This window comes from Mastigoproctus giganteus, chromosome 3 (genome assembly GCF_048544385.1).
Source record: "Mastigoproctus giganteus isolate SK-2022 chromosome 3, ASM4854438v1, whole genome shotgun sequence".
Lineage (NCBI taxonomy): Eukaryota > Metazoa > Arthropoda > Arachnida > Uropygi > Thelyphonidae > Mastigoproctus > Mastigoproctus giganteus.
In genome coordinates, this window is record NC_143577.1 from 172580053 (window position 1) to 172593590 (window position 13538).

At 40.0% G+C, this 13538-nt stretch overlaps 1 protein-coding gene across 3 annotated transcripts in view; it reads right to left on the bottom strand.

Annotated features, from left to right (window-relative positions):
• Positions 1 to 13538, bottom strand: part of LOC150088410 (1-phosphatidylinositol 4,5-bisphosphate phosphodiesterase classes I and II-like) — a 1046313-nt gene that overhangs the window by 909447 nt on the left and 123328 nt on the right. For all 3 annotated transcript variants that reach the window (XM_090369498.1, XM_090369497.1, XM_090369499.1), the window contains exon 2: positions 10034 to 10111. In XM_090369498.1, coding sequence (XP_090225624.1) covers positions 10034 to 10111 — 78 coding nt within the window. The remainder of the gene's footprint in view (positions 1 to 10033; positions 10112 to 13538) is intronic.

A 13538-nucleotide genomic window follows, 5' to 3' on the forward strand; every position in this document is an offset into this window, starting at 1 on the left:
TGAGCCTTGCACAATCTTTCCAGGGCCGAATTGATCGACAAGGCTCTCATCATATACTCCCTCCTATCGTGTCTGGGCAGAATTGCAGACACTTTCAAATTCAACCCTAATATCCGGCTTTTGTTCAACAGTGACCTGTACTTGTTAAGTAATTCTGCCGGTCTCCTACTCTTAATATTATTAGTGCCAACGTGTACAACTATATCACCTTTTGTGCCCTTAAAAGATGATATTCGCTCTGCAACGTCATCAACCTTTGCCCCTGGCAGACATACCCTGGTCCTGTTCCACCTATCTTTTTTACAAAGCATGTTCCCCGTTTCCCTGACAATAGTCACCAACAACTACTAGTTCCTTCGGGACCAGCGCATTCTCCCTTGGGGGTTGTCTCTGTGTCACGCGATGATGCCCAAGTGCAAGCTCTAGCGTTGATGTGGGCAGCTGAGAGCTTGATGGGCCCCTCAATTTAGTTTCTTCGAGGGCATCCACCCTGTCCTTCAAGCTCTCATATAGGCCCACAAGAACGCCGAGTTGTTGCCTGATATCGATACACTCCTTGCATCGCGCACACACAAAGACATCCCCCTTGGCAGTATCATGTCCCGTTTCTACTGGAATGAGCAGCAGCCTTGAACGAATGGTGCTGGGGATTCCAAAAACTGCTGAGAGTCATTATTAAACAAGTAAATACATAGGCTGTGTTAGGGTAACTACGAGTAAGAACAGGTGCATGTATACTTGCATGTACACCAATGTGATGAGCATAGTAATTAAATTTCATGAATTTGAAATACTGGTCAAGACATTAAATGCAGACATCGTTGGAATATCAAAAACGTGGTGTCACTCCGATAAAAGGGATGCAGAATTTGAATATGGGTGGCCAGTGCAATGTTGAGTCAGTTTGGTGTAACATAAACACTGTCAAAGAAAAAACACAGAGTAGAAGTGGATTACAGGCAGGGTTGTAGTGGAGGATATACGCCGTATACCCTCTGTTTTTTGAAAGACTTGAAAAAACAAATATCATTAAAATATTTATTTAAAATTAAGAAATAAATTTATTAGAATTTGCTTCTTAGGCAATACTTATAGTTTTATTGTTTTTAATATACAGGGGCGTCCGTTTTTTTTTTTTTTTATGAAAACCCCAAACACGAGAGGTATTAGAACCTATAGTACTTAATACCGTGCTTGGGTTGGAGGTTGAGAAGACGAAAGAAGATATTTGTTAACATTACACTTGAATACTTCTGTAGACTTAATTTTCAGGAAATACGTATGAAGGAAGGTTGTTCCAAAAAACGGCAGTTGAATGAATAAACGAGGAAAATGAAAAGTTGGTTCTGTGAGTTTGAAGTTGGCCAGTAAATGGATGTTGACAGGTAGCGGCACGTGTTCGGACTGTTTTGAAAGAGAGAGCGGGAATTATAGAAGCCAATTCAGAAGAACAGTGCCCATGGATATCTGTAGAAAAGGCATGCAGCAGAAACAGTACTGCCCTCTTCTGAATGGAATCTAGAAGCCTGAGAGAGGTTTTGGGGGCACCGCCCCAGATGTGGGAAGAGTATTCCATGGTAGGGCGGATTTGCGATTTGTATAGAGTTTACAGCTGTTGGAAGAAAAGTAACACCGAGAGCGAAAGAGAAAACCAAGTTTTTTAGATGCAGAGGAAGCAATATTTGTAATGTGCTTGGGCCAAGAGAGATTAGAAGTCAGGGTAAACCCCAAAAGAGATACAGCAATACTTCGCTTAGCACGGCTTCAAACAGCACGGGTTTCACTATAACACGGGTTTCAATGAAGTTTAAGTTGAAATTTTACTATACACATTAAAACTCATTCAATTGCGTAGACACATACTCTACATATACGTTGTGTTGTCGTAGCCTAGTTAAACGTACATATACGCTGCGGTGCCAACTATATTGTCTCACATGTGCATATATGCCAATAGCTCCCCTCAGGCAGTCAGCGCAAACATGCAACAGTGTTCGGTATTCTTAATTCCATTATGACGAGACAACGTGATAGCTTTTCAAACTTTTCATTTCACAATTTATTTTTTACCCCTTTAAATACAATCGAAAATATATCTGCATTTTGGCTAGAAATCACTGTCAACAACATGCCTTCTGTTTGGCAAGATGTTTTGCCCCATTTGGCAAATGATCCCACTGGTTTTGAATCGCAAGTTCAAACTGCCGCCAAGAATTTTCAACAGAAGAATTGAAGAAAGATTTGGGGGTTCTATCACAATAACCAATGATGACATCCTAGCATCTTTTGATGTAGTCTCATTGTACACCAATGTACATTTGCCGTCAACATTAAACCTTACGTAATTTCTTAACAGACGACAAAACCTTATCCAATCGCCCTTCCCTCTCAATTAATAGCATACTAGAGCTCACAACCTTTCTATTAGATGCCAGATACTTCCGATTTCTTAATCAGATTTACCAGCAAATCTATGGCCTACCTATGGGATTAGGGATCTCAGCCCCGCCCCCTATCTGAAATTTACCTAGCCTCCGTAGAAAATCATATATTACAACCATACCCCCCAGATATTAAATTATATCGTCATATCCTCTTAATAGGGCACAAATACACAATAAATGATCTTTTCATTAAATTTAATTCCATGAATAATAGATTAAAATATACCTTGGAATTAGAAGAAAATGGACAAAATTAATTTTCTAAACCTCACTATATACAGAAGCGATACAAAACTAGAAACAAGAATTTTCAGAAAAAATACTCACACGGGCAAATACTTACACTTTGAATCGCATCACTCCCTTAACACAAAAAAAGCAGTCCTTCATAATCAAATTTACAATGCTACAAAATACAGTTCCACACATTACGACCTTAATAATGAACTACAATATCTTACAAGTAAATTCATATCTAGGAAATATCTTATTCAATTAATCAAACAAATTATTATCACAGTCCAAAATAATATTAACAACCCACCCAAACACATTTCCAATAATAATTCACGTATTATCCTCCCTTACCATAGTAATTTTGCCAACCAATTCCGCCGTTTATTCAAAAGGTACCGATACAAATTTGTACCGATACATTCTTGACTTTGGCCGCAGGTTCTTCATAGATCCAATGACTTTAGGCAGGCATTGTTCAGTATACCACTTAGCTGTGACTGTCTTCTGCGTGTCCAAAACGACACGTTCCACAATTCCACTCGATTTGAAAAATACAGCTATCATTTTCTTCTTTACAAAGGGTACTAGGAAAGTTTTGCAATACAGCTTTGTTTATTTAATTTTTTCAAACTAATTTCCTCTACATTCAATACACCTCTCCATCCTCCGAAACCAATCTTTAAACCAGTTCTGCCAAGTTTCACTAGGGAGTAAAGCACACTCGTTGTCCCAAGCCCGTAGAAGGTCCTCATCACTGGAAAACCGCCTCCCTTTTAGCTTCATTTTCACATGTGGGAACAGTGGAAAGTCGCAGGGAGCAAGGTCTAGGCTGTAGGGAGGGTGCTCGAGAAGTTTCAGTCCTGTCGTGATCAAATATTCGGTGCAGGCTTTGGCGCAGTGAGCTGCAGCATTATCGTGATGGAGGTACCAGGTGTCCATTCTTGACTTTGGCCGCAGGTTCTTCATAGATCCAATGACTTTAGGCAGGCATTGTTCAGTATACCACTTAGCTGTGACTGTCTTCTGCGTGTCCAAAACGACACGTTCCACAATTCCACTCGATTTGAAAAATACAGCTATCATTTTCTTCTTTACAGATCGGGATTTTCTGACAATTACGGGTGTGTCGTCATCATCAAAGACCCAAACTTTGTTTTGAGCCTTGGTCGGCAGATCGTAATAGTACAGCCAAGTCTCGTCACCTGTCACGATGTTGTTCACATACCGAGATTGTCCCTTATCAAACTTTTTTAACATCTCCCGGCACCAAGCACACGTCGTGTCATCTGCTCTTCAGTCAGTTGATGCGGCACCCAGAGAGAACAAAGTTTCTTCACGTGCAAATGATCTTGCAGAATCGAACGAATTGCTGGTGCATTTAGGCCCAAAGTATCCTCTATCTGTTGGTAGGTCACTCGCCTGTTTTCGTCAAGCATTTTCCTCACAGCAGTAACGTTTTCCTCCGTAACTGACGTTCGTGGCCTTTCCGGCCTCTCAGAATCCTCCAGAGTGAAATTTCCCCTTTGGATTTCTCTATACCACCTGAATATCGTTGTACGATGTGGACAATCATCATCTAGTGCAAGAGTCATTTCTTCTAAGCACTGGTCTATGGTTAAACCACGCACGAAATTATACCGCAAAACTGTCCTTATCTCATTTCGTGACCACGATGCCATCGCAAGCACTTTACACTCTCACTAGTAATGAATAACTGAGCCCATCGACTTGGCGCGGCGGCTACTATGCACGTATGAACATGTCTCAACATGCAGCAACAAGCAGCTTCTTGTGATTCATTGTTGCTTCATATTGCAAAACTTTCCTAGTACCCTTTGTATCACCCTTACATTCTCATCTTATAATAAACTAGGTTCATTATTCAACTCATATAACGATACACAAAATTACCACATTAGTGACATGAATAATATCATCTACTTAATAAAATGTCAAGATAACTGTAACGCTTGCTACATTGGTAGCACCACCACAAAATACGATTCCACAAAACATCAAACACACGTGCGTACTACCACTACAATAGCTTTAGGACGGGACAGTCCAATACTGAATTAGCAACACAAGTTCAATCCCACAACCACACCTCCCCCTGGTAGATTCAGCCATTCCTATTATCAAATTAAAATCCAGTTTTAAAATTTTCCAATATGAAGCCCTAGTTATAGAATGGTTTCGCCGCCAGTCTACTCTCCAAGTATTAAATTCCAAACTACCTTATAACATAGCACCGGTCTGGAATCTCATGCACCTGAGATTCCCACGTGTATCCAGGAGCATCACGGGAACTTAGCCTTCTTAAATACACACGTTTACTCTCATTCTACCATTGCCAACTGAAGACGTATAAAACGAAAGCCACTTGTTATGGCTATTGGCCTTCTGTTTCCAATTATATAACTTCAATTGTTTTAAATTTCAACCTGACAACCAAGGACGAAGACGTGCACTTCTACTTCCTTGCGCATATTTTAATTCTGTTTTTAAATCCTAACTTATTCACGCTAGCTTAAATTTAAAATTATCATCCATTTTATTCCAACATCAACGCAGATTATAAAAAGGTGAGTACCATAATAAATTAAATTAAGCTACGCTATTATATTGTTAGAGGTTTATTATAATTTGTTTATAGACTGTTTGGTACGCATTCAATTAAAACCCATTATAATTACACCTCAATCAGCACGGTTTCACATAAAACGGAATAGTTTCGGTACCAATTATCAGTGCTATGCGGGGTATTTCTGTATATCATTTTGCCTAGAAATCGGAGTGTCACCAAAGATAAGCATAGAAGCAGAAGAATAATTTTTGCGAGTTTTAGAAGGATTGAAATTAACCAAGTTGTCTTTACTCCACTGGAGATCGACATTTAAGGAATTGGTAGGGGATATGCGAGAAGTTGAAGCGGATTGAGCAGGGCAAGGTTTCTCAAAATGGAAAGTGGAATGCAATGTGCTATCATCGGCAAAACTATGGATAGGATTTCCAGTGAATGCAAGGTCATTGATATACTGTTCTTTGAAGTTGTCACAGAAATTCTCTCAGATATGCCTGACAAGGTGTACTTGCTACATGGGAGTCTAAAACGCTGATGGAACTGATATTCGGGTGACATTCAAGTCAAGTGGACCCAATTTCGGCAAAGTCCGGACGGTCTGTGCTCCTCTGCAAGATGCAAGCGAAATCCTCTGCTTGCATCTTTCACGATGGTGGGACTATTAGTAATCCTAGGTATAACCTCCATGCACAAGCACTCTGGGTGACTACCCAGGTGTGAACCAACGTACGCAGGGGTCGCGGTGTGGCGTCCACACCACATGGAGGAATGCCACCCCTCTGTGTTACCAGGCAATACTAGGTGGTAGATGACTCTCTTCAACCGATTCAATACCACCACTTTGCTTATTGGAGGCTTGAAGTGGTGGAACCCATGTTTAGTCTCCAGAGCTAAGTTCCGGTCAACCCTTCCCCATCTCTTCCATCATGCAGTATGATTTGATGAATTTTGAAGTTATGACGGACATAAAGACGAGATCCAATCTTCCTTACATTTCGAGGATACAGCTCTAAAACGGTGTTCGCAGGCCGGCCGCTAGTTAGTACACCGGACCGAACCTATTGGTAACTCTTCAGGAAGCTTCCGGATCAGCTAGTTTATAATCTTGCTACTTCTACTCTGCCAGATAGTGACTGGAGGGAGTCCGAGTAGTGTGTATACGGATGGCATTGTCGAGGCCACGTTAGTTATGTCAAGGATCTGGGTTTATTCTTACAATGTGTACGCCATATCCAAAAATTTCATTACTTCAACAGTATGTTCACCCCACCCCACACTTTTTCTTAATATTGAATATAGTCCAAGAGTGGCCAACTTAATTTGTGATGTGATCTACTTTTTTCCTTCAAAATGTGCCGCGATCTACCATCTTAAAATTTTAATTGCACAAGGTGACTGTATATTTAAAATTCGTCATGATCGACCGAAATTAAGTCCGCGATCGACTCGTTGGCCACCCCTGGAATACACCATGAATTGTCAATCTAATAGAGTAAGCTTATCTGCGAAAATATCTAAACCTCCCAAACACTTCCTAGTTCATTTCACATATATACGTGGTCTCAATTCTAATCTCAACGATGTCCATTTCCACTTGCAGTCTGCCAAACCCCATATACCTTTTCTGACAGAATCTCTGTTATCGGTTGATTCAACTACTGCTCATCTGAGTTCTCCAAACTAGTCGCTGTACGATTCCCTTCGCCTCAAAGATGGTACTTTTGTATATGTCCCTTCCGATATTCCCTGTAAGAGTCTTGGTAATTTGGAATCTCCTCTTTTCGATCTTCTCTGGCTTAAAATCTGTCTATCTCATTTTGTCAAATTCATCTGTTATCTCTACCGTTCTCCCAACTCTACTAATCACTTGGAGTTCTTTGACTTCCTCTCTTTGCAACTTGACTTTCTTCAGTCCAACTTTCCTAACAATGAGGTAATTTTCCTTAGTGATTTTAATGTTCACAACTCCAGCTGGCTTCCGTTTTCTAGTCACACAGACACAGCTGGTCATGATGCTGAGGCTTTTGAAATCACTAATGACCTTGCACAGATTGCTCCTTTACCTACAAGAATACCAGACAATCCTAATCATACAGCCAACACGCATGATCTTTTTCTCACAACCAACCCTTCTAAGTACACCGTCGAAGTGAGTGGTCCTTTAGGCACCTCAGATCACAACTTGGTGATTGTCTCTTCTCCAATAGAGCCTTTATCTCATGGCTACCCAAACCTCGTACTGTTTGTCATTACAAGAATGCAAAATGGGATAACCTGCGAGATGTCTTTTCTTCTTTCCCTTGGTCGGATTACTGTTTCAAAACTTCTGATGTCAACGTTTGCTCAGATCGTGTCAGCGAAATTATTCTTGTAGGAATGGAATCCTTAATCCCACACTCCACCTTAAAATCTCGTCCTTTATCTACGCCTTGGTTTTCCAATAAAGCTAAGGCTGTTCAAGCGAAGAACGTTGCATATCGTAATTGGCTTAAAATCTCCAAGTCTTCAGTTTCGTTTTCTGCCTACACCAAAGCTCGCTACAATTGTAAAGCAGTTGCGAGCTTTGGTGTAGTTATTCATCAGTCCAAAGTAGATTTTGAATAAGCTAAGAGTAGAAATCTTGCTTCTTGACCTAATGGTAGCCGAACATTCTGGTCTCTTGCCAAAGCTATTGGCCACAACTTTTGCCCATCTCTGCTCCCACCTCTGTCAAAACCGGATGGCTCTGTTGTCACTTCAGCCATGGATAAAGCTGACCTGCTAGCATCCCATTTTTCTTCCAACTCGTGTATTAATGATCTTGGTAAAACACCTCCCACCATTCCCAACACGCTCCATTCAACGCCTCCTGTGGTCTTCCGCCAAAAGGATGTCAGAAGCTCTAGGGCCTGATGGTATTTCTCCACTTGTTCTCAAAACCTGCGCTCCTGTTCTTTGCCGCCTTTTTTCGCTTTTTTTTTTCTTATTTCAAAGGTGTTTTTCCTTCTGCTTGCAAATTTGCTCATATCCAGCCAGTTCCTAAAAAGGGTGACAAATCCCTCCCATACAATTATCGTCCCATTGCAATTACTTCTACTCATTCTAAAATAATGGAGAAATCAATTAACCGCCAACTCTTAAACTACCTAGAAACCTTCCGTCTGATCAATAATCGCCAGTATGGATTCTGTCAGTCAGTGTCGATCCACTGGTGATATTCTGGCTTATGTTACCCATTTATGGAGAAATTCGATGGAAAAGTTCGTTCGTTCGATGAAACAAGCAGTTGCTCTTGACATCTCAAAGACTTTCGATCGTGTTTGATATAAAGGTCTTCTAAACAAGCTTTCATCTTATGGTTTGTCAACTGTTTTTTGTAATTGGTTATCCAGGTTTCTCTCTGATCGCTCACTGAGTGTGATGGTTGGTTGGTTGATAGGGTTTTATTGGCGCATCAGCAACTAAGAGTGTGATGGTAGATGGCTCTCTGTCTTCTAACTTCTCCACTAATGCTCGACCGGGCTAGCTGTGTGGGTAAAGTGCCTGCCTGGCAACCCAAAGATCGCGGGTTCGAATCCCGCCCCGGACTTGGATCAGAGTAGAAAATGCACCTCCCATAAGCTTTGGGAGGTGCATTTTTGCTGTTTCCGGTTTATTGGTCTTTTCTGTTAGTGTAATCGATTATAAACGGGTAATAAACTCTATCTTCGTGCATTTACTATAGTACCGATTGTTAGAATTCTGTGGGTTTTCACGTTTTTATGGTGAAATGTGTTTCCCCTTCCATGAAATATTCAATTATATAAAAAAATAATAATAAATAAATATATAAAAATATTTATAAATTTTCAGAAACTTATTACTCCGTATCGTGTTTGTTGCAACTTGTGCATGCCGTGTTCTTTGTTATTAATTGCTTATCATTTTTACTGTTTTAAATTTTACAACCAAAAAAAAAAAAATCAGTAACCAGAAATATCAATTAGTATGTACATGTCACAGTACGTATTAATTAAGCTATATGTAAGCGTAAATTTATTTTTATTTTGCTTACTATAAAATATTCTTTCGATTTTTACATATCATTTAAAGCGGGGGTCCACTGTATTTGGTTGGGAGATCCCTGGGTTCTGTGCTATTGAACTTTCGCTTGTTTGAGACCATAAAAAATAACTGTGACTTCAAAGAGTGCAGTTCGTGACTTTTAAAAAAGAGCAGAAGGTACACGAAATCTAGATGCTGCAGAAGAGATTGTGCTTAGCAGCGATTAAGATGAAAAGAATTAAATGAATGTACATTATCTAACATATAAGTATCACAGTTTTTAAGGTAAGACGTTTGTTCAGTTATTATTAAAGTTACTACAATTATAAAAATAAAGTTAAAATATTAAGTTATTACTACTATAAAAATTAAGTTTCCGATAGTTATTAAAAAAAAAATGGCGTATTTTTGTTAGCTTTTGGAACGTAACCCCCTTTTTGTACTGGTTCGTAGTCCCGTATAACACGGCTTCGCATTATATGAGATTTTGTAGGAACCAAACTACCGTGTTATATGAGGATTACCTGTACATTAAACTTATAAATAATGAAAGTATTTCATTCTCATTCATTCAATGCACTTTCAAGGTCATGTCTTATCGACTAAGTTGGGAAAAAGTTCGTAAGACTGAGTTAAGTTCAAAAATCTCATTCGTATGGTCAAAACTTTAAGTCGTGAGATTACTCCAAATGGATTGTCAAACGTACGAAAGCGTGCATGGTGTTTAAAAGTGAAATTTACTCACCTTATTCTGGTCGGTCCAAAAAAGAAAGAAGCCATTCTTGTCCGCTCGGAGGGTTACGGGAGTACCTACAGCAGAATCCTAATTAAGAAATAAAAAGACATACCATGAGCAAAATCAATATGAACAGACAAATTGGAATTTCCTCATTAAGAGGTCATTACATTTGTTAAACTCTATTCAAAGCTACGACTCTACCAATGAGCAGATAAATCTTTCTTTAAGAAAATAAATAAACAAAATAATATTCTAATGAAAAACTGAATAACTTCAATGTACCTACCTTTTGAAATTGACTTGATCAAGAATAATTATTATTCAAAAATGAAAAAATGCATATAAAAATGAAAGAAATACATTATGATAAAAGAAAATTCGCAAAAAAAAAAAGTACACACTTCTGGAGAATCTTAAATAAAATGAAAAGTGCAGAAAACAGAACTAAAACTAAGAGTTTTCGGGTATTTCCATCAACTGAAAACATGAAATTAACCCTTTACGCTAATTTCATACCGTAGCAGATGGACACCGACGAAAACTCATGATGCTAAGAAGTCTCCATATCCTGATGTCATTTCTTCACTTGTTCTCAAATTCTGCGCTCCTGTTCTGTTACCATTTTCCGCTTTCTTATTCCACTGGCGTGTTTCCTTCTGCTTTCTTAGAAATTTGCTCATATACAACCAAGTTGATAAACCGGGATGACAAACCCTCCCTTCAAATTATTTCTCCATTGTGCGCCATCTGATCAATGATTGATAATATGGATTTCGTCAGTGTCGCTAGTGATATCTAGTACACGTGCTGAAAATGACATCTGTATTTGTTTATTTATTTTTTTAAAATGCAGAAGGATAATTATACAAACCAAAGTAAACTTGGAGCTGCTGTTCAAGATTTCACTCACTGTTACTATTCTAAATAATTATTCGCTCTACAGAAATCTTCAATTCGCCCTACAATGGAATATTATTTCCCCATCTGGAGTGATGCCCGCAAAACATCTCTCAAATTCCTGCACTATGGAAAAGGTCAGTCAAGTTAATTTCTAACCAGTCTCTCACAAACTCGTTTTACAATATTTCATATGGGCGTTCAGTTTCCACTGCATGTTGTTGTTATAGGGTTTTGGCGCATCGGCGACTTATATCACACTGCAATGAGCATATATTATGTCTGTAAATTACATGTATTCTGTGACCGATTTGCCTGTTTGCTGAACGAAAAACCAGAGTTTCGGGGAGGAAAAAAAAACCTATGCGACCCCTTACTGAGACCGATTAACTCAACCACGTTGTAAAAAAAAAAACCATAAAAATTTGCATTCACTTACAGGTTTTGAACTCAGGTATTTTCGCACCCGGTGTAGGGAGAACGGTGACTATATCAACTGTACTACCAAAAGGGCTATCTACTGCTTAGCAGCTAAGATCCATTCACTATCCGACACCAAGCTGACGGATCGAACTGCTAACTTTTCCTCTTGGTCATTTATCTTACTTTTCTTCTTTGTAAAAATGGTCTTTCCCATGTATTTCTTGAAAATTTCAATCTACAAATTATTATTATTATAAAATTATTAAATTAGGGTCACTCGTAATTCATTACATAAACCTGTAGTTGTGTCTGTAAATTGCGTGTGTTCTATGGTCGATTTGCCTGCTTTGCTGGACGAAAAAAACCCCAGTTTCTGGGGGGAGGAAACCTTGCAATGTACGCCTGAGACCGAATAACTCAGCAACGGAGTGAAAAAAGCACATTAAAGTCCTCGCGTCATTGACGGGATTCGAACCGGGGCCTTTTCCACCCGGTGTGGGGAGGACAGTGACGATACCACTGTGCTACCCGCGCAGGCAATTTCAATCTACAGAAATTCAAACAAGCAAGTATCTTCTCTCTTCTTAAGTCATCATTCCATAAACGACACTAAAGTACTACACGTTCTAATACCCTCGCAGTAGAGCAACTGATATAATTACCATATTCCCCAAACCGGGTCAAAAACGACTGGGTTCGAATAGGTTAACGACGCGAGGAATTTTATCGGCTTTTTCTTAATGTAGCATAGTTAATTGATCTCAGATGAGTTATTTGTTTCCCCCCTCCTGGAAACTCGAGTTTTCCTCCAGCAAATAAGCCAATCAATCACAGTACGCACAGAGACACTATATACAACGCCTCACAGGTTAGTTGCTCTGGTGCTTAACACACGTTGCTGCTGTTGAAGGATTTTAAGTGCATCAGCAACTTGGGCCATATTGTGCAGTATATAATAATAATATGTCTGTAAATTACTAGTGTTCTCTGGTCGTTTGCTGGTTGCTGAACGAAACACCCAAGTTTCCCGGAGAAAAAACAATGCTACCCTCGCCTGAGAACGACTAACTCAACTACATTGGGAAAAAGACCTATAAAGAATCCTAGTGTCATTGAAGGGATTCTCGGTTCTTTGATAACCGACTGTGCAACCCACGAGGTCACTTAACAAATATACATACGAATATATACACTGTCTAATACCATATGTATACATACATATAGTTGGCTTTGCATTAGCAACAGCTTCTTGTGTAGGAATGGACTGTTCTGTAGGGCTTATGAAAGCTCGAAGTCAGGAACAGCTGATATAAGATTGAGTTCGCACACGTGGAGATCAGTTTTTGAGTATCTGCTATAAATAATGGTTCTACGTCTGAGATCTTTCCGATTTCGAACACGGAATGACTGCTGGGGTAAGACGTGCAGGCGCTAGTATCTTGACAATAGCCAACATTATTAAGTGCTCCCGTTCTGTGGCGTTGTTGTTATTATTTGTTTTTAGGAGCACTAGAAACTAAGGCCATATTGCTCCGGGGATATGCGGTGATCGTTCTCTGACCTTTCCGCATCCTCTGTATTTGGTGGTCACGGGCTCGAACCCCGGTCTAATCAAGAAGCGTGTGCTACACACTGCTGCTCCTGCCCACCTGGCTACAGAGACGCCCGTTCTGTGGCGTCACAAGTTTACCATGACCAGCTCAACGGCGGTCAGCCAAAGGTCACACGTGAGAGAGCCACGTGTGGTCGACGCACATGGTGGACATTATATTTTATGAATTGTCTCGTAACACAATAGTGATGAAGCACAGTGGCCCAGCTAACCACCCAATATAATGCAGGAACAGCAAGACCAACATCAACCTGGACTGTTGTGTATTCTATCAAGCGACACCGATGGCTTTCCCACCTCCGCCCACTGGATTTAGTATTACAGGTCAAGCGGCACCAGGGATCTCCCCAAACTCCGCTTTTGTGACGCATTACAAACTCTCTGAATGCTAGAAAGTGTGTTAATGTGTGGTCTGCAACGTGTTGTGTTCAATTATGTTGGTCATCTGGCCTCTTAGCTGTGGGCCCTTGGAAAACCAAGGTATCCCCCCACTGATCCGCCCAGTGGACTATGCACTGGGCATTAACTCGTAGAGGCTATGGAGCCGACCGGGCTAGCCGGGTGGGTAAAGTGCCTGCC